The 22111-nt window shown below is 39.3% G+C and overlaps 1 protein-coding gene across 14 annotated transcripts in view; it reads right to left on the bottom strand.

Moving 5' to 3' along the window:
• Nucleotides 1-21794, bottom strand: part of Birc6 (baculoviral IAP repeat containing 6) — a 243878-nt gene extending 222084 nt beyond the window's left edge. For 12 of the 14 annotated variants that reach the window (XM_087216157.1, XM_087216155.1, XM_087216152.1 and 9 more), the window contains exon 1: nt 21448-21792. In XM_087216157.1, the coding sequence (XP_087072283.1) occupies nt 21448-21769 (322 nt within the window). In that variant the 5' untranslated portion in view covers nt 21770-21792. Of the gene's footprint in view, nt 1-20926; nt 21258-21447 lie in introns of those variants that run through there. The other 2 variants (XR_015453010.1, XM_087216158.1) reach the window with 2 other exon arrangements.
• Nucleotides 21795-22111: the final 317 nt, after the last annotated feature.

The raw sequence follows: 22111 nt of genomic DNA on the forward strand, positions 1-22111 counted from the left end.
AATGAGGAATGAAATAGCAAAAATGGTAAATACATGGGTGAATATAATCAGTAATTCTTCACCTCAGTTCTTTAAAATATATTTTACTGTTGAAGGCAAAACTTATTACAATAACTGATGGGGTTTTCAATACTATAACTTAAAAAGAGGGGAGGTTACTTATGGTAGAAAGGTCTTCTATAGTTCACTTAAAATGATAAAATATTCATTAATTCTGTATATTGCAATCCTTCAAATGACTACAAAAAATGTATTAACATATCCATGGTCAGCTAAGTTTGGTGGTACACACCAGTTATCCCAACTACTCAGGATGTTGAGGTAGGAGGATGATAAATTTAAGCCCAGAATGGAGAACGTAGGGAGACCCTGTCTCAAAATTTAAAACGACTCAGGGATGTAGCTCAGAGGTAGAGCACTTGTCTAGTGTACACAAGGCCCTGAGTTCAATCCCCAAGCATGGAGGGACAGAGGTGTCAAAAACACAACAGAGCTGAACATTTAGCTCAATGGTAGAGTACTTGCCTGGCATTAGCAAAGGCCTGAGTTTATTTCCAGAATTGCAAATAAGAAATAATTTAATGTTTGTATCACTGTTTTATTAAAATATAGTATAATTCATAAACACATTTAATATTTACATATTAATATAAACACATAGAACAAAATATCTTAAAATGATTAACTTTTAGGGCCAGGCATGTGGCTCAGTGGTGCCGCACCTGCCTGACAAACACAAGGTCCTGAGTTTGATCCCCTGTACCAAGAAAAGGGGGGGGGGGATAAAAACAAATGAAATATATAAAGTACAACATCAATAATTATACTGACTATAAATGACCTAAATATGCCAATTATGAGACACACTGTCTGAATGGATTTAGAGATGATGCATGAGAGCAAGTGATTCATTTCTGTGTCTTCAGGAAACTCTTACCGGTCTAAGAGAGTAAAAGCATGGCGCAAAGACACCTTCCAAATGCTAAAGCTAGAATAATTATGTTAACATCAGAGCCAAAGAAATTAATTACCAGGCATAAAGGGGGACACTATATGATGACAGAGGGCTCAATTTACAAAGAAGAAACGGCATTCCTAAGTACGTGTTTGCCTAACAGAATTCCAAAATACAACAAAAATTTGCAGAACTGAAAAGAGAAATAGACATTCACAATTACATTAAGGATTTCAGTATTTTCAGTAGCTAATATAACTAACTAACTAGTAGCAACCACCAAGGATTGAGAGAATTTGAAACACACCATCAACTAATGGATATTTATAAGATACCCTACCTATAGGTACACATGGAACATTCAACAAGAGAAATCATACCCTGAGTAATAAAACAGTCCTTAAATATAAAAAAACTGAAATGTAAAAGTATGTTCTCTCACTGTAAGAGATTTAGAGTAGAAATCAATATATAACAAGAAAATTCTAAACACTCAAAATAATCAACATACTAAACATATAGGTCAGTGACAAAATCTGCAATAATTCAAAAAATATTTTGAATTGAATGAAAATGAAAATATAAAACTTTTAAATCTGTCGGGCTGGGTGTGTTGGCCAGCACTCAGGAGGCTAAGGCAGGAGGATTGCTTTGAGTTGAAGGTCAGCCTGAACTACAAAGTGAGACCCTGTCTCGAAAGAAAGAAAAGAAAAGGAAAGAAAGAAAAGAAATGAAAAGAAAAGAAAAGAAGGAAGGAAGGAAGAGAGAGAAAGAGAGAGAGAGGGGGAAGAAAGAAAGAAAGAAAGAGAGAAAGAGGAGAAAGATATAAAGATATACAGATTGAAAGAAATTATCCCTATTCACAGACATGCTTATCTATGAAGATAAAAAATCATATTTTAACATATTAGCATTGGTTTTCAATGGAAAACTAAACTTTACAAAAGCAAGTATTTACAATAGCTCTAAAAATATAAAATAATAATGAACACATGAACATAAACGTGTACAGGAGATGTGTGCTGACAAGTACAACAGCTGATACAGCAGAGAAAACATAAATGAGACTGTCATGGACTGGAAGGGTTAGTCACAACAAAGACAGCAGCAGTCCCCAATAGATTTAAGTGCAATTTCAATTAAAATCCCAGGTGCGTTTTTAAAAAATATAAGCCAACTCCAAATTTTATTTGAAAAACCAAAATAATTTTGATAAAAAATTAAGTTGGACAAATCATATTACATGATTTTTTAAAAACCTATTAAAAAGCTGTAATACCACATAAATAGTGCTGTACTGGCAAAGTCATTAAGCAGAATGAAGCAGAGAAAGAGCTGCATAAACACGACTGTCTGACTTTGCAACTGCTTGTTTTTTTTAACTGTTGTAAAATACATACAACATTTACCACTTTAACCACGTATGTCTGGTTCAACCATTCACACTGTTGTGTCACTCAGACCAAACTAAACCCATTGAACAGCAGCTTCCCTTTAGCCTCTCCCCTAAGCCTTCGGCAACCACTAGCCTACATTCTGTCTGAATTCCACTCTTAAGTGCCTCATATGAATGGAATCATTCAGCATTTGTCCTTTTGTGACAGGCTTATTTCAGTCAGCATAATGTCACCAAGGTTCATCCACAGGGTAGTGTGTGTCAGAATGTCCTTCCTTTTATCCATCACTGGCTACTCGGGTGGCTTCTACTTTTGGTTATTTTGAATAATGCTGCTATGGACAGTGGTGTATAAATATCTCTGGTTTCTGTTTTCAATTCTTTGGATATTTCCCCAGAAATAAAATTGATGGATCATATAACAGTTCTATTTTTAATTTCTATTAAACATCCATACTGTCTTCCGTAACAGCTGTATCCATTCAAAGAGTTCCAATTTCTCTGCATCCTCACCAACACTTTAGTAGTCATCCTAATGGGTATAAAGTCATTATCTCATTGTAATGTGAGTCTGCATTACATTAATGTTTAGCGATGTCGAACATTTTTTCACTTGCTTGTTGGCCCTTTCTGTATCTTCTTTGGAAAAATGTATATTGAAGTCTTTAGCTTATTTTTTCAATTGTTGGGTTTTAGGAGGACTCTATATTCTAGATATTAATCTCTTGTCAGATATATAATTTGCAAATATTTTCTTCCATTCTGAGCTGCCTTTTTTTTTGGAGACAGGGTCTTGCTGTGTAGTTCAGACTGGCCTTGAACTCACTATGTAGCTCTGGCTGGCCTCGAACTTGCAGCAATCCTCTTGCCTCAGCCTCCTGAGTGCTGATATTACAGGCATGAGCCACCACACCTGGCCTGAGCTGCCTTCTTACTCTGGTGATAGTGTAATTTCTGATACACAATTTTAAAAATATTCATCAAGCTCAATTTGCCCATTTTTTTCTTTTGTTGCCCATGTTGCCTTTCATAATCATATTCCAGGGCCGAGAATGTAGCTCAGCAGCACTGCATCTGTCTGTCAAGAGCAAGGTCCTGAGTTCAATCTCAGGTACAAAAAAAAAGATAATCATATTCCAAAAAAATCACTGTCAAATACAATGTCATTAAGCTTTTCCCCCAGACCTTTCTATACTAACTGTACTCCTTACATTTAAGTCTTTGATCTGTTTTAAATCAATCTTTTTTTTCCCAGAACCAGGGATCAAACTCAGGACCTTGCACTTGCGAGGCAGGCACAGTGCCACTGAGCTAAATCCCTGACCCTAAATTAATTTTTTATATGGTGTGAGGTAAAGACTCAATTTCTTTCTTTTGCATGTGGGCATCCAGTTTTTCCAGCCTCATTTGTTGAAGACCCACCTTTCTTCTAATGAATAGTTTTGCCCCCTTGTAAAAAAATCATAAAGCATATATGCATATATGCAAGGGTTTATTTCTAGGTTTACATACCTTAGAGATATACAACTTTATGTTTACATAAAAACTCGTACTGGGGCCGGGGATTTAGCTCAGTGGTTCCAGCGCCTGCCTCACAAGCACAAGGATCTGAGTTCAATCCCCGGTACCAAAAAAACCACAAAACTTGTACTCAGAGCCAGGGATTTAGCTCAGTGGTGCAGCACTTGCCTCGCAAGCACAAGGTTCTGAGTTCAATCCCCACTACCAAAAAAAAAAAAAAAAAAAAAAAAACTTGTACTCAGATGTATTTAGTAAATCTTCCTAATTACCAAACACTGAAAATATCCACATCTCTTTCAAGGAATGACTGGCTAAATAAACTGTGATATATCTAAATGGAATAAAACATGCTATTCAGCAATAAAAAATGAACTGTTTATACAAACAACTCTAATGAATCTCAAGGACATTATGTTAAGTACAAGAAGTCAATGTCAATAAAATTACATACTGTGTTGATTCCATGTCTACGACACCATAGACACAAGAAATCTATAATATGAAGTTATTGCAGTTTAACTTCAACAGTGGTTGCCAAAGGTCAGGAGTGTAGGAAGAATGTGATGACAAAGAGGTACCATAAACTTTTTCAGAGTTGAAATTATTCCATATCCTGACATGAATTAATGCATTTGTGTAACTGTGCTGCCAGTACACAAAAAATTAGGTACTTTTATGTTATGGTCATCAAAAAATATATTTTTAAAAAACAAAAGAAATTTTTTTAAAGTAAAAATTATAGCCCAGGCATGCTAGTGCATGCAAGTCCAGTACTCAGGAGCTGAAGCAGGAGGATCACTATAAGTCCAAAGCCACCTGGGGTACACAGTGAGACCCTGTCTCCCAAAAAAAACAAAAAAAATTTTAAATAAAATAAAAATTATAGGGTCAGGGGTTTAGCTTAGTGGTGCTGCCGCCTACCTCGCAAGCACAAGGTCCCAAGTTTGATCCCCAGTACCAAAAAAATAAGATAAAATAAAAATTATAAACTGAGTGTGGTAGAAACACCTATAATCACAGCACTTGGGAGGCTGAGTCAAGAAGATCAGTGAGTTCAAGGCCAGCCTGGGCTACATAGCAAGACCCTGTCTCAAAAACCCCCAAAAAATAACTAAATTGCCGGGCATGGTGGGCATCAAACCTCTAATCCCAGCATTTGGGAAGCTGAGGAAGAAGGACTGCCCTGAGTTCGAGGCCAGCCTGGGCTACACAGTGTATTCAAGGCCAGCCTGAACTACATAGTGAGACCCTGTCTCAAAAAAACAAAATAAATAAATAAATGTATAAAAGAATAAAGATAGGAAAATACCCAAAATATATTATTAGCTAAGTAAGGGAGGAGGAAATAGTTCATAATATATCATTATGATCTAAAATCTGTAAAAATATATTAATAAAAAAGCAAAAAATAAATGCTAAAATATTAAAAATGGTCACCTATAGGTAATGAAATAATTGATTACTTTTTCCTTAGTCTATCTCACATGCTATAATAAAGTAAATATAGCACTTTTAGAACTTACTATTTCAAAAGAAGGAAATTGTTTTTAAAAATCTATTACCAATTCTATACTCATTTTAAGAAATGGTCAACTGTTATCAATTCAGAGTACCATAAACTTCTCTACAAAACTTGCAAAAATATCAGAAATATATAATCTTTGTAAAATGACATAATGCCCTGTAAAATTTCATTTCCACCAAAATATTAGAATTCAAAACTTAAAACAGCCTACTATAATGTACTATATACAAACATTATTCAATGTCAATAAAGGTGTAAATGTCAGGTTCTCATAAAGCTTTTAAAATCAACATCAAATCACTTAAAAAGAAAAGCTGTTAGTAAAAATATAGTGTTAAACCAGGAGTGGTGGCACTCGCCTGTGATCCCAGCACTAGGGAGGCTGAGGCAGAAGGACTGCTGCGAGTTCGAGGCCAGCCTGGGCTACACAGTGAGTCCAAAGCCAGCCTGGACTACACTGTAAGAAGCTGTCTCAAAAAAAAAAAAGTAATGAAAGTAAAAGTAAGTATTTCTGTAAAAATACAGAACTTAGCGCAAAGTTTGGAATATTCAGCAGCTGGGCCATGAGGCGAGGCTAACATCAATGAAATGCAGGGATTGTACTCTTCCAGGCTGGAGAACCAACATCTGCCAAAGCACAAAAGAGGTTCTCCATTGATACACAGAATTATTGGAAGATTTCCAAGTTCCAATTCTCTTTGTTCACTTTTAACCAAAACTGCCACCAGACCACTTTTATTTTACTATATGTAATTTGAAGTACATGACATCAGTTGAGAGTTTCACCAAGGAAAAAAATCAATTATCATGGACAAATTCCCATGATAGTACTGTCTCTACAGACCTACTATTCCCTGCAAGACACAGTAGAGCGTTCTCCACTATATTCACTATGTTTGAATTAAAACCCTCAACACCTGGGGACACACAGGTCATACTTTTCCTCCAGGATGTTAACTTGTCTAAAGTAAACTTTGGGGACTAACTTCCCTATCTGACGATGCTCAGATACTCCTTAGCTATCTGTAAATATAGAGCTGTTGTTGCAAAAAGTTGCCAATGTGAGAAGTAACTCATCTAAAACTCAATGCAACAATTAAGAGTGTATACTCATGGGAATTTTTATTTGGCACTCATATTTGAAATTACTGTTTTCTGTTTAATAACATGTATCTCCAAAATGACTGTCACAGATAACCCTCATCGCTCCCCACATAGTCTATATTTTAAGTCAGTCCAAGTAAATTCCATCCAAATACGATGAAAATCCACCAATCTGTTTGTGCCTACTACAGTAACAGGCTGATGAAATGTTCTCTGTATATCTACACTGCTACCTCCCATCATTTGGACCTTTGTTCAATTGGCACCTCAGACAGCCCCTGACCATTCAAGAGCAGACACCCATTCTCACACCAGCTTTAATTTTCTTGTAAGCATTTATCACCACCTAACATACTATGGGGGGGGGGGGCTCTTCCAACTAAACCATGAGCTCCAGCAAAGCAAGTACTACTTTTAACTGCTTAAAATGATGTATCACCAGTGCTTCACACACAATAAACATTTTTCGGACAAGTCAGACACTTTATATGGTTTTGACAAAGCTACAATATGATGAAATGCAATACTCTCAGTTTGGTTTTTATTTTTTTTTATTTTTTTGGTTTTTGTTTGTTTTTGGTACCAGGGATCGAACTCCGGACTTTTTGCGCTTGCTTATTTTTTTGAGTTAGGGTCTCACTGTGTAGTTCATGCTGCCTTGAACTCAGTATGTACCCCAGGCTGGCTTTAAACTCGAAGATCACCTGCCTCAGCCTCCAGACATGTACCAACACACCCCGCTTTTTTCCCCCCAAGTTTGTTTTTAATGCAATAGGAAACAAGAACATTTTTAAGCACTGAAACTAGTTGATCTAGTGATATAAAGAGGCAACGGGGCTCTCTGCCCTCCTTTGCCTTTTCTTCTCCCCTCTTTCCTTTTCCCAATCTGAAGTCATTCTGCTCAACACTGGCACAGCATTTCGACGGAAAAGTAGCAGAGAGCTCAGCTGATTAAAAATAAATTACAGCAAAAGAGGACAAAGTAGAAAGCAACAGAAATTTAGCCTTTGATATATCCCTGCTGCCTGTAAGCATATTACAATATAGTTATTAAATACAACTTTTAAAATGAGGTAGCTTTTATTAACAATTAAAGATGTTTTTAAGAAAAAAATGTTTATAGTTAAATAGAATATTATTAAATTCAAATAAAAACTGTCTCTCTTATGAAACACATATAAGTTTATCTAAGGTCCTATGTTCAAACTTTAAACCTCTAAACCTAGCTGCACATTAGAACCAGCTGTCATGCTTTTTAAGGGGGAAAAAATGCCTAAGCCCCACCCCAAACCATTCAAGTCAGAATACTGGGGCCAAATGGCAATTTTTAAATGTGCCCCTAATGATTCTAATGAGTAACCAAGGCCTAGAACGACTGCCCTGTGCCATATCCCTTATTTTTTCTTTACCCTACTTCATAAATTAAAGTAGAAATACAGTAACAAGTCATCAAGATTTAAATTCCTGATGCCCACAATAAGTCTCAAAGAGGACACTGCCATCTCCTTCCTTCTAAAATTTGTATCATTTCCTCTAAAAAGTAATATTTCTTTTAAAACACATCCCATGCACTTTGAGACAATAATGTTAAATGAAATAAATTAGACATGCAAGCTTAAATGCCACATGTTTTCTCATATAAAAAACCCACAATAGTAGACCAGCGATGTAGCTTGGTGGTGCCGCGCCTACCTGGCAAGTGCAAGGTCCTGAATTTGATTCCTGATACACACACAGACACACACACAAAAAAACCCAAAATATAAATAATATAAAGAGCAAATAAAAGATGAACAATAGGAATCTAGGAGATAGATCTTTTGCAAACGTGAAAGGGATCTAGAGATGTAGGGAAGAAAATAGAGAGGGGAGGATAAAAGGGAAGTAAAAAAAATTAAGATGTGTTATATACATATACCAACTCCACACAATCAATGTAATCATTATGTACTACAAACATGTACTAATAAAATATTTTTAATTAGGGCCTGGGGATTTAGCTCAGTGGCGCCACACCTGCCTTGCAAGTGCAAAGTCCTGAGGTTCGATACCCAGTACCAAAAAATATATTTTTTATTAATAAAATACATCTTGATATACCTCATTCAAACTAGATCGTAATTACTTCTATTTAGAACCAGTACTAGAGCCGGGGATGTAGCTCAGTGGCATCGCGCCTGCCTCGCAAGCGTAAGGTCCTGAGTTCGAAAGAAAAAGAAAGAAAGGTCTAAGAAGCACTACCCCTCCAAAAAGGACTATCCCAGTTTGTTACAGCAAGTGCTTTATTCTTTTTCATCTGTATCTCCATTATTTCCTTTCTATATTTTTTTTGTAATTTATAGCTCTATTATCCCCTCTTCTATAAAACAGAAGCTCATCTTACCTGTTTTGTATTTCTTACATTTGAAGTACTACAGCTGACAAAGGTTTTCTATAATTGTAATCCTGTCCAGTGATATTGGCTGGGCCAGTATTATGAGCCCATCTTAAGAATGACAACTCAGAGACGTGTCTTGCAAAACACACCCTTTTCAAGAGTCCATGAGCAGTAGAATGCTTACGTCAGAGAGGTACCTCCTGCCTGCTGACCACTACTCCATTGTAGAAATCTATTATTGTTTACTTTCTACCAATAACTATAGCCAACACTCCTAAGGACTGAATACTGAATGATCAACAACCTAAGTATGGTTACAACTAGAGATTTCCAGTTTTATAAGGAAATATGGGTACAAGATATACAAGGAATAAATATTCCTACATTTACCTCTGCTCCTTCCCAAGCTCCCACTGGAAAAAAAGTTTTTTAAAAAAGAGGGCATTAGGGCTGGGGATTTAGCTCAGTGGTTTTGCTACCTGCTGTGCAAGTACAAGGACCGAGTTTGATCCCCAGTACCAAAAAAAAAAAAAGAGGGCATTAAACAAAACCACAAAAACAAAAACAAAAAAAGGTAAGGAGATGACAGCAACAAGAGGGGTAATGGACTAATTTGTTGCTAGCCCCCATCTCAAAAAACTAAGCCAGCAGGAAGAAAAGTTCAAAGCACATGTAGTATTTTCAAATATCTAGGTAAGAGGTCTAAAGTTAAAAATATTTAACTCTTTGTCCTTCAAATGTCAGCTGAGACAGCACCTCTTCTAGAAAGCTTTCCAAACTGAGTGATTTTTAAAATTCATCTTATTGCCCCCACATTGCAGACAAACACTTGTTGAACTGAACAATGCAATTTAAAATGCCAATACAAACCAGGGTTGGTGGCTCAAAAAGAAATCAAGCTTGCAGAAATAAGTATTATGCCAGGTCTGGTAGCCCCACCTGTAATTCCAACCATTCAAGTGACTGAGGCTGGAGGATGGCAAATTCAAGGTCAGCCTCGGGAACTCTGCAAGACCCTGTCTCAAAAATAAAATAAAATAAACTGATGAGTGGATAAAGATGACGTGGGTTTTTTTATACAATGGAGTACTACTCTGCCATAAAGAAGGATGAGCTTTAGACATTTATAGCTAAATGGATGGACCTTGAGACCATACTCTTACATGAATAAATCAGTTTACCGCATTGTTTCTCTGGTGTGAGAAACTGAATGTGGATGTGTATAATGGATGTTGAGAAATGGGAAGTATTCAAATGGGAAAGGGAACAAGGGAGGAGGAGGGAGAAAGAAAAGGGACAAAAAAAAGTGAAAATAGGAAAAAATGTAAACAAAGCTTTTGTACAAAGGGAGGGGAGGGGGCTTGAGAGGGGATGGGAATAAAATAAAATAAAATTTGTTAAAAAAGTAAAAACAATTGACAATACCAAGAAATAAATAAAATAAAGTTTGAGCAGTGGGCATGGTGGCACACACTTGTAATCCCAGGACTCTGGGAGGCTGAGGCAGAAGGATAACAAGTTTGAGCCCAGCCTAAGCAATTCAGCAGGACTCTCAACATTTAAAAATAAAATAAATAAGATAAAAAGGGCTGAGGATATAGCTCAGTGCTAAGGTCCTGGGTTCAATCTCCAATACTAAAAATGGGGGGGGGGGGGGTCCCCACATGTACAATGGTTCAATCTCCAGTTCCATGACACAAAAACAAAAAATACTGGCTGGGGAATGTTGTTCAGTAATAGTGTTTTGCCCAGTGTGATCAAGGCCCAGGGTTCAATCCTCAGCATCAAACAAAATAAAAATCTTACCACTATGTGTTAGTTTTAAATCTTTCTAAATGTACCCTTCCTTATATCATATCATAACCTAGGATGGCCTTCCAGTATTGACATCAAGTCTAAATTCCTCTAAGGAATCATCCCCACATACACCTTAACCATCCCCACATACACTCTAAAAGTAAATCCCTCCAAAATACTTCTGTCTAACCCTAAGTCCTGATTTTTTGAAGAACATGTCTCCGCACCTTGGCTTAGGATAATTTTCCTCTAACACTTCTTTCCCACTACTTCCATCTTTCAAAACTCATCCCACTACCTTCTTTGAGAAGCTTTCTCTTACATTCCACAACTTGAAGAAACTACCTCATCTGTATTCACAATCCCTCCTCTGTATTCAGACAGCACTCAGTCTACCTATATTACAGCACTTATGATGCTATGTTAAAATGGCTCAGTAAAAACATCACGAAGCATGCATTCAAAGAAAAAATGTTGCCTCTTATGGGGCCCAATGTCTAACACAAGTTCAAAAAATGTCTGTATGAATACCAATCAGCACTTCATACCATCTTCTTTTAACAATTCAAGTCCAAAATCAATTAACTGATATAGTTTATAACACTACTGGATACAAAAATCACCGTTCTATGTCAATTATAGTTCATCTAGCCAAAGTCTACACAAATGAAAAACTAGAAAATACTACATTTCCAAAAGAATATCTACAGCAAAAAAAAAAATTTTTTAATTCCCTTACCTAATTCTACAACAAGAATTCTTTAAATCATACAGGAGACACAGTTCTAGAAGCTTTACACATATTTATTTTAATTCTCATATCCACCTCATGAGGCAAACATTGTTACAGTATTTCCATTCTACAGATGAACTTCCAATGTTAAAAAAGAACCAAAGTCTAGTTTTAATCTTTGGCAAGTTGAAGCCCAATTTTTCCAGCACCATTTATTAAAGAGGCTATCTTTCCTCCAGGGAGGGTGTTTGGCTCCTTTGTCGAAGATGAGATGGCTGAGTGTGTCTGGCGTTGTTTCTGCATCTTCTAATCTGTTCCACTGGTCCTCAAGTCTGTTTCTTTGCCAGTAGCATGCTGTTTTTATCACAGTAGCTTTGTAGCAGAGTTGCAGGTTGGGGATTGCGATACCCCCTGCCATGTCTCTGTTACCTAGAATTGCTTTTGCTATTCTGGGTCTCTTCTTGCTCCAAATGAATTTTTGGGATTGTTTTCTCGAGGTCTATGAAGTATGCTGCTGGGATCTCAATTGGAACTGCATTAAATCTACATAGCAGTTTTGGAAGTATGGCCATTTTCACTATATTAATCCTTCCTACCCAGGAGCAGGGGATGTCTGTCCATTTTCTGATATCATCTTCAATCTCTCTTTTCAGAATGCCATAGTTTCCAGAGAAGAGGTCTTTGATTTCTTTCATTAGGATGATTCCTAGGTATTTCAGTTTTTTGGATGCTACTGTGAAAGGAATCATTTGCCCTATTTCTCTCTCAGTGAGTCTGTCATTGGTGTAGAGGAATGCTATTGATTTTTGTGTGTTGACCTTGTAACCAGCTACTTGACTAAATTTGGTTATTAAGTCTAGAAGACTTTTGGTGGAGTTCTTGGGGTCTTCTAAAAATCAAAATGGATTAAAGATCTAAATATTAAAATAGAAACTCTGAACCAGTTGGAACAGAGGTTAGGTAGAACCCTTGAAGACATTGGTGTAGGAAAAGATTTTATGAACAAAACCTCAGTTACCCGTGCACTAGCACAAACAATCAACAAATGGGATCTCTTCTTATTAAAAAGCTTCTGCACAGCAAGAGAAACCACCAGCAGTGTGAAGAGACAACCCACAATGTGGGAAAAAATCTTCACCTGCTCTTCCTCAGACAAAGGTCTACTATCTCGAATCTATAAAGAACTTAAAAAGATCAGACCTCCCAAATTTAAAGACCCAATCCAAAAATGGGCAGCTGAAATGAACAGACATTTCTCACACAAAGAAGTAGAAATAGCAAATAAATACATGAAAAAATGCTCAACATCACTGGTCATTCGAGAGATGCAAATGAAAACAACACTGAGATTCCACTTCACTCCAGAAAGAATGGCTGCTATCATGAAATCAACCAATAACCAATGCTGCCGGGGCTGTGGGGAAAGAGGAACCCTGCTCCACTGCTGGTGGGAGTGTAGACTGGTGCAACCACTGTAGAAATCAGTATGGCGATACCTCAAAGAACTAGGACTGGAAGTCCCATTTGACCCAGCTATTTCCCTGCTGGGTATCTTCCCCAAAGAATTAAAAGAATCATACCACAGAGATATATGTGGGCCCATGTTCATAGCAGTACAGTTTGTAACGGCTAAAACTTGGAAACAGCCCAAAGGCCCATCAACTGGAGACTGGATAAAGAAAATGTGGTTTTTTAATAAAATGGAGTACTACTCAGTCATAAAAAATGAGAAATTAGAGACATTTATAGCTATGTGGATGCACATTGAGGGGATACTCTTAATTGAAATAAATAGGACACACATGTGTAAATACCGAATAGTTCCTCTGGTGTGAGAAACTCAAAGTGTAAATAAGGACTAAATGTGTAATAGGTAATGTGAAATAGGAAGAAAAGGGGCAAAGGGGAAGGAAGTGGGAGGGCTAGGGGAAAGGACAGAAGGGAATGGGATTAATATGAGAAAATGGACAAATAGGAACAAAATCTTTGTAAATAGGGAGGAATGGAGGGGTTGAAGGGAGGGCTGGGCAAGGGTGAAAAATAAGAACCAAGAGAGAATATGTAAAGGTGCAAATTTCCAATGATGAATGTCATTATATTGTATACCTAAAATGTACCAATGATTAGAATGAATAATCGATAATGTAAAATAGGAAGAAAAGGTCCAAAGGGGTAGGGGTAGTGGGAGGGGCAGGGGAAAGGAAAAATGATGAGAAATGGAAAAAATGGAAATAAAGTCTTTGTAAATAGGGAAGGGTGGAGGGCGTGAAGGGAGGGCTAGGAATGGGGAAAAAATAAGAACCAAGATGCATTATGTAAAGGTACAATTCCCAATGAGAAATGTAATTGTGTTGTATACCTACAATGTACCAATAAAAGAATACAAAAAAAAAAAAAAAAAAAAAAAGAACCAAGGCTTGGAGCCAGGTGTGGAGGTGCCCACCTATAATCCCAGCCCTCCTAAGGCTGAGGTAGGATTACTGCAAGTTCAAGGCCAGCCCGAACTACAGAGTGAGACATCTATCTCAAAAGAACAAACAAAAGAAGATCCAAGGCTAAATTAAGCCCAAGCTGCTGGGCCCCAGACTCTGAGCTCTCATTAATGTCTAAAACCATGAAAACAAAGATTAGGATAAATTCTCTGCTAGTGCAAAACTATCTGTGAGCATTCTACAATTAGGAAAATCTGCGAAGTAAAAGTAAAAATTTGAATAAATATGCAGGATCTTTATAACATAGCAAAACATCTAAAAACAGGTCTTAACATAAATTTACTATAATTACAGAAGTTTTGCTAATAAAAAGCAAACCTAGGGGCCGGGGATTCAGTGGTTTCGCCACCTGCTGTGCAAGTGCAAGGACTGGAGTTCGATCCCCAGTACCAAAAAAAAAAATGCAAACCTCTGACACAAATTAGGTCATCAGTATCACTAAAGTCTTAAGTCAACTGAAACAGAGCCGAAATACATGCACCCAAAGCCCAAAAAGAGATTCTGCTGCATTAAGTTTTTATAAAGAACTAAGATGGATCCAAAAGAACTACTATCTGGGCCGGGGATTTAGCTCAGTGGCACTGCACCTCCCTGGCAAACACAAGGTCCTGCTTTGGATCCCTAGTAACAAAAAAAAAAAAGAACTACTATCTTCTAGGGCTAATGAAATACCATGTAACAAGTTAGTGAGGAAATAGGTACTGGTTTGAATCACTTAAAATATTCATTCAGAAGATTTTAAATTTTATCCAAAGTTTGTTTCTTGAGGATTATGCAGGCTCTACCACTTCTTGGAGCAGGCAGCTCTGGGTTTAAGTTTAATCAAGAAGCTGTTACACAAGAAAAAACAATCCACCCAATCCAAACTTCACTGACGCTGGAATACAAAGATTTTCTTATTTATAAACACTGTAATTTTCCCCAATCAAAAGGAAGAAGTGGGCTGGGGATTTAGCTCAATGGTTTCGGCACCTGCCAAGTTCAATCCCCGGTACCAAAAAAAAAAAAAAAAAAAAAGCAAGAAGATAGGGCCAGGGATGTAATGCTCAGTGGTTCCGCCGCGTCCCTTGAAAGCCCATGATCCTGAGTTCGATCCCCAGTACAAAAAAAAAAAGAAAAAGATATAAGGTGTAATTTTTTAAAAATACAGTAATGTTTAAATTTTTTAAACAATTACAGTAAAAGCTACTTTGCCATTAATTCCCCTCAAAATACTCCCCCTCACTTCAAACACTCTTATTCCATTGTTCTCGACACTTTCTGAAGCAGTTCTGGAAGTCGTCTTTCATGAGCATCTTAGTTGTGCTGTAGAGGCTGCCTCGATGTTCTGAATCCATTCAAAACATTAACCTTCCATGGTCATTTTTACTTGGAGGGAGAGTTAAAAGATGCACAGTGCCAGGTTCAAAGAATAAGATGGATGAGGACAAAATGCCCTTCCAGGGCCAGGGATTTAGCTCAGTGATTTCGCCGCCTGCTGCACTATATATATATATATATATATATATATATATATATATATATATACACACACACATACATATATATATATTACATGCATACATATATGTATATATGTGTGTGTGTGGTGTATATTTTGACCCCCCCACCATAAACTTGGAACATTTACCTAAGAACACTGAGAAGCTTTTTCCTTTTTCAGTGCAACATGAAACTGAAGCTACATGACTTCCTCCTATACATATATAGTACAATGTCCATTGATTAACATTCACACATACATACATACTCGTATTAACTTATGTACATACTAGTGACAAAACAGTCTTTACTTTGTTCTGATATTTAGCCACACCAATATACTGAAAGATATTTATCCAAATATAGGTTATGTTTCTGTCTACATTTATGTCTATCTACATTTGCATGTGTACCTGTCATCTATGTATAAACACTGCATCAGTGAACATTTCTAAAGTAATCATGAGGAGCACGACAATACTAAGCAACAAAGAGACACACCAGACTTGACATTCACTGTGATTTATATATTTGTCACACACTATTAGGCACTTTCAACATGTCTGCCCATTCAATCTTCTCAACCATCCTAGTAAATATTAAGGTATTTACAAGGAAATACAAAGAAAAAAGTTTTTGAATACTTGTCTGGTAAGTAAACTGTTCTAAGCACTTTTCAGGCCTTAATCTTCACAATTAGTAAATTATCACTCCCATTTTGCAAATGGGGCAACTGAAACAGAAATGCTAAGTTATTTAGTCAAAGTTACACAAAGTTAAAACAACAACAAGAACTCTAGAATCTTAACCCAAGCCTCTAGCCTTCAGAACCAAGCTATTTCCTATTGTGCTAAAATTGCAACCAACAAAAGCTACAGACGGGGGTGTATCAACCAATGTGAACAGTATGGTCAAATGACATAAGTAGCTTCTTTTTATTTTTAAAAGCCAAATTTGACAAGTAAACATAAAGAAAGGCAAATGGGCATATGAAAAGACGCTTTTAAGTTATTAAAGAATTAAAACAGAGATACATAGCCCAGTGTGGTAGTGGCACAGGCCTGGAATCCCAGCACTCTGGGGGGCTGAGTCAGGAGGATAGCAAATCTGAGTCTAGCCTAGGCAACAGTGGCTTAGCAAGGCCCTGTCTCAAAATAAAGTGGGCTAGAGATGTAGCTTAGTGCAAAGGACATGGGTTCAATCCCTAGTACTGCTAGGGGTATGGGGGGTGTGCCACGCACACACAAGATAACACTACACACCTACCAGAATGACCAAAATCCAAACATTATCACCACAAATGCAGGTGAAAAACTTTTATTCATTGCTAGTGAGAAAATCAAACGATACAGCCACTGTGAAGACAGTTTGGCAGTTTTCTGAGAAAAGTAAACATACTCTTACCATGTGATCCAACAACTGAGCGCTTTAAAACTTACCCAAAAGAGTTGAAAATTTGCATAACACTATCATCCGGTAACACTCTATAATGGTTACTCCACTTTTTATTCCCTAAAGCAAGTGTCTTTCTCTGGAGTACAAAGTGAGGTGGCCTAACCCCTTCCACACAAGATCCTGCACACACATTTATCACAGCTTTCATCACAACTCTCGAAACTTAGAAGCTACCAAGACATCCTCTTGAAAGTACATAAATGGATAAACTGAAGTGCAACCAAAGGAATATTATACAGCACTAGAAAAAAATGAGCTACCAAACCATGAGAAGACATGGAAGAACTTTAAATGCATATTACTAAGCGAAAGAAATCAATCTGAAAAGTTTACACTGTATGATTCCAACTACGATATTCTGAATAAGGGAAAACTATGCATACAGCAAAAGTAACAGTAGTTGCTAGAGGAGAGAGGAGGGATGAACTGACAAATTAGAGGATTTTTAGTGTAGTGAAACTATTCTGTAAATAGATACATGTCATTATACTTTTGTCTAAACCCATAGAACATACAACACAATGAGTGACCCCTAACAAACTGTGCACTCTGGGTGATAATGTTAGTGCAGGTCCATCTATTGTAATGTATATGCCAGGGAGGGGTTGTGTCCCATGTTAACAGTGAGAGATTTACAGAGGAAGGGACAGAGAATGCATGGAAAGTCTTTATTTTCTGCTCAATTCTGTGTAAACCCAAAAACTGCTCTAAAACTAGTCTTTTTAAAAGTCAGAGACTATCTTTAGCCAGGCACAGTGGTGTATGCCTATAATCCCAGCAATCAGGTGGCTGAGGCAGGGGGGATCTCAAGCTCCAGTTCCACCTTAGTTCAACTTAGTGAGATCTGGTCTCCAAATAAAAAGAGATAGGGATGTAACTGTAGGAAGGCTAGTACCACCAAAAACACAAAAAACAAAAAACACCCACTATGTCTTTATTTAGCAATTAGTATGTAAGTAAACAAAAATATTTGAGTTAATATTTTGTACTAGGCATTCTGGGAAGGGGATAAAAACATATAAACAAGTTACCTTCCACAAGGAGCTTGAAATATGAAAAACATATTTACAAAGAACTAAATAAAATGAAATCTAAATATTCAAGAGAAAAGCAACAGTAAAATAGAGTAATATGTGCTTAGGAGCTCATTTTTGGCTGAATGTATCAACAAATTAAGATGTGTTCTAGGTCTTGAAAAACAGTCCCCATACGCCTGACAGACTGGAAGGTACCTGGTGCAGTCCAAGAGCCAAAATACTAGTCAGTAACAACACAGAGACAAAACTAGAGAGAATACACCAGGTGTGGTGGAACATGCCTGTAATTCCAGCACTATGGAAGGCAGAAGCAGAAGAATCTCAAGTTCAAGTCCAGCCTGGGCAATTTAGTAAGACTGTGTCAAAAAAATTAAAAAAAAATCTGGGAATGTAACTCAGTATGAAAGCCTTGGATTCAATTCCCAGTACCACACACACACACGCACAAAACCCTCTTTAACTCTTAAATATTAATAGGGAGCAAATTCCTGCACTTCCTATGTATATCCTGACAGCTCTTATCTGGTGGAAGTGAACTTATGAGTATTTTATACTAGAAACAGGTAATATGAAGACATATACTAATAGTTTTTTTAAATCATTGTTACCATCTAACTAAAGACATATACATACAAGTCCTGTTCATATCCTTCAATTTCCAATACACACTAACAGACCATCCATAGCCCTATAAACTGAACTTCATACATCCATAAGGAATATCACTGTTACCTGATAAAAATCTCCATGTTTATACCACTCTTTATTCCCTCAAGATGTCTTTCTCTGGGGTAGAAAGAAAAGTGGCTTACTGTCCACTAAGTGAAAAGGGGTTATGTTAGGACTATGATCACGACTGGCACCTTCTCTTCATCTATTTTTAGAACTGTTATCCTCTATTAACCACTAAAAGCAAATCTATTACTTATCTACATATTCCAGATTAAACATAAAATGCAGCATCCCTTCCTCAATCATCTGAATAGATTATATGCATAAGATCCTATACAACCTCCACTAATTATTATTAATAAACTTAAATTCGCATACGCAAAATGTTTCAAAATCAAGCCTAAGGCAGGAGGATCACAAGTTCAAGGCCAGCCTGAACTACATAACAAGACCTTGTCTCAAAAAGTCAAAAAATTTATTAAAAATAAATGAAATAAAATGGTTCACAATTTATCCATTACTTTCAGTTTTTTCCTTAAATCCTTTTATTCTGTTAACTATGAACAGGGAGGGAGGTGGTACTGGGGATTAAGCCCTGAGTCTCATGTATACTGGGCAAGGCCTCTCTCTACCACTAGGATACATCCCCACACCTCCCCACACCCTTTTTTTTGAGTCAGGGTCTTGCTAATTGCCCAGGCTGGCCTCGACTTTAGGATCCTTCAGACTCAGCCTCCCAAGTACCTGAAGTCAAAAGCATGTGTCACCATGCCCAGGTCCTCTACATATTTTTAATCACACAGTCCTTATGCATAGGCATCTGCAATCATATCCAATCCAATCCTTTTCTAATTAACAAATGCCCCAACATATCTCAACTAAGTTATCCCTAAACAGTACTACATTTTATGCATCTACCTTCACATTCATACCTAAAACCTTCCTCTTTAGTAATCTACCCAAGTATTTTCTTTCTTTCCATATACAGGCACATAAATATACAAACATTTTTAACAAACCCTGTTCCCAAAATGGCCTCCAGACACAAAAACCACCCTCAAGAAACTTCTATCCAAAACACTTGAATACTTCTATAGTATGACTTTCTGTAGAAATCCTAGTGTACAAGACCCCGAGTTAGATACCTGGTACCAAAAAAGAAAAAAAAGAAAGAAAGAAATCCTAGGGTACACTTACTATGACACATACCACTTACTTTCAGTTAAAAATCATGAATATTAGACATTTTACTAACAAATATAGACATGACAGTGATGGAGCCAAATTAAAAAGGATGTACAGGAAAGAGATGAGGGGACAGAGTTAGAGGAATGCAATCCAGGAGATAAACAGGGAAGTCTTCTGCTACTCTGTAATGTTTTATTCTCAGGCTGAGTTGGGGATACATGTAATTACATGTAATTACTCTTTATTCCTTTTCATATGTGATATATTTTAAGAGATTTTTAAAACGAAAGCTATCCAATTACTATCTCTCCTTCATAGTAGCAAGTTATGTCCAAGTTGCGATAATTGATCATTGCTACATCTGGAACACCCTTCCTGTCATTTACGAAGAATATAAAAAATTATAAGCCTACCATCCAAAACTTTCTCTTGAACATACCTTAGATAGATTCCAGGTTCACATTCTGTAAGTATACACAAGCTAATTTTTTTGCAAGTCTCACAACAAAAATTAACATCTCTAATTTCATCTCTGTATCCCTAAATTACCACTTAGTCTTAAAAATGCCATATTACTCACCCAGTAAACTTTTCCTTATTTGTCTATGTTAAAATACAAGTGAACTGGTAGACCACGTAACTATCTACATTCGGTTCAACGCAGCTGTATACACTAAATCTTTGTTCAGTCTCATTTACTAACTTTTCAATCTTAACCTGTAACATCTAAATTAAGCCACTCACTTAACCACAAATGTCATTTCAACCAAATGCAATTTGGCCAAGGCAATTCCAAAACTCTCCGGCTGTCCACTGAGTATTCTCATGCATTCTACGTCCTGTCGGTGGGCCAACTTTTAAACCACCCAGAAGTGCTCTACTCCAATGGGGAGACTCTCACGTAACCTCCAAATCCCAATTTTTGGCTTGCCGTGGAAAAACAAGTTGAGACGGCCTGAAGTTTCACCTAATTACAAATGGGAAAGAACCAGTATTTCATACACCGCAGGTCCGGAGCTCCTAGTCACTTGCGGGTGGGAGGGGTGGAAGTTGGAAATAGTCTATTCTTCCTCCGCTGGCCTGGGCCCCACAGCCGCCGACCCAACAGTCCGGGCGGCCGGCTCTCCTACTTCCCTCCCCGCCCCGCCCCCGCCCACCCCGCCGGGCGCGAAGCCCACGGTCCGTGCCGCACCTGCGGGACCCTCCGACAGCCGGCCGGCCGCCTCTCCGCCGGAAGGACGCGCTGGGGCTCCGGCTCGGACGCTCCTCACTCCTCGCTCCTCGCTCCTCGCCCCTCGCCTCCGGCCACCAGCCTCTCCTGCCCGGTTCCATCCTTCCAGCCTGCCGCCCTCCCGTCCCCACGATGTGGGCCGGGGCCAGGCCTGCTCCAGCGCCGAGCTCCGAGGCTCCCTCAGCTCTCCCTGAGGACCGAGCCGCCGGACGCTCCGGGCCCGAGAGGCAACTCCCACAGCTGCCCGCCTCGCCGGTCTTCCCTTCCAGCTGCCGCCGCCGAGAAAACCGAGCCCCGAGTGGCCCCTCCGTCCGCTTCCGGGCCTCGCCTCCCAGCCAGCCCCGGACCCCAGCCCTGCCCCACCGCCACCCGCTTCCCTCCGGAGCCGAGCCCCCGGGCTGGGCGGCTTCCCCGCCCCGCATCCCGCCGGCCGGCTCCTCCCGCGGCCGGCCCAGCCCCCGCCCGGCGTGCGGCACACTCACCGCTGAGCGCCGAGGCCTGCAGGGTGGCCCCCGAGGTGCCGTCGATGACTTTGATGGTCCCGCGGCTGGTGACGGCCAGGATGGCGTTGAGCGCCGGGTGGTACGAGAGGCTGAGCAGGCCGTCGGCGTCGCAGCGCATGCAGCCGTCCCGCAGCACCAGCCACTCCGAGACCCCAGCCGCCTCCGCCGCCGCCGCCGAGCAGCCCAGGCCCGAGGCTGCCGCAGCCGCAGCCGCCATCTTCCGGTCTGCGCTCAGCACAATCACACTGGGAAGCGGCTCAGTGACAGTCCCGGGAGGTGCAGCAGCACCGCCAGTCACCATCCGGGGCCAGGGGGCAAGCGGAGCGCGTTAGCCGGAAATGAAGTCAGGCGCCCTCACGCACGCGAAACGTCGGCCGCCGGGTCGGAGGGGCCAAGCGGGAGGGAGGCCGGGGCGGGGGGCGGGGCCTGGCGGGCGGAGCATGCGCGGGGGTGGGGGTCGCGCGTGCCACGCGCCGCCGCTCGGGCCCGCTGGGCGTCCCCCGCCTCCCAGACTCCTCCGGCGAGCCCCGCCGGTGGCAGCTGTTGGCGTCCCTCCCTGCGCCCCGTTTCTCGCTGGGAGGGGGCCCCGGGGCTGCGGGTATTCCGCCCGGTGGGAACCTCGGCCCGTGCCACCTTTCTGGTT

Source organism: Heterocephalus glaber, unplaced genomic scaffold (assembly GCF_053883595.1).
Source record: "Heterocephalus glaber isolate CG9 unplaced genomic scaffold, H.glaber_assembly_v1.0 deba00001457, whole genome shotgun sequence".
In the NCBI taxonomy this organism is placed as follows: domain Eukaryota; kingdom Metazoa; phylum Chordata; class Mammalia; order Rodentia; family Bathyergidae; genus Heterocephalus; species Heterocephalus glaber.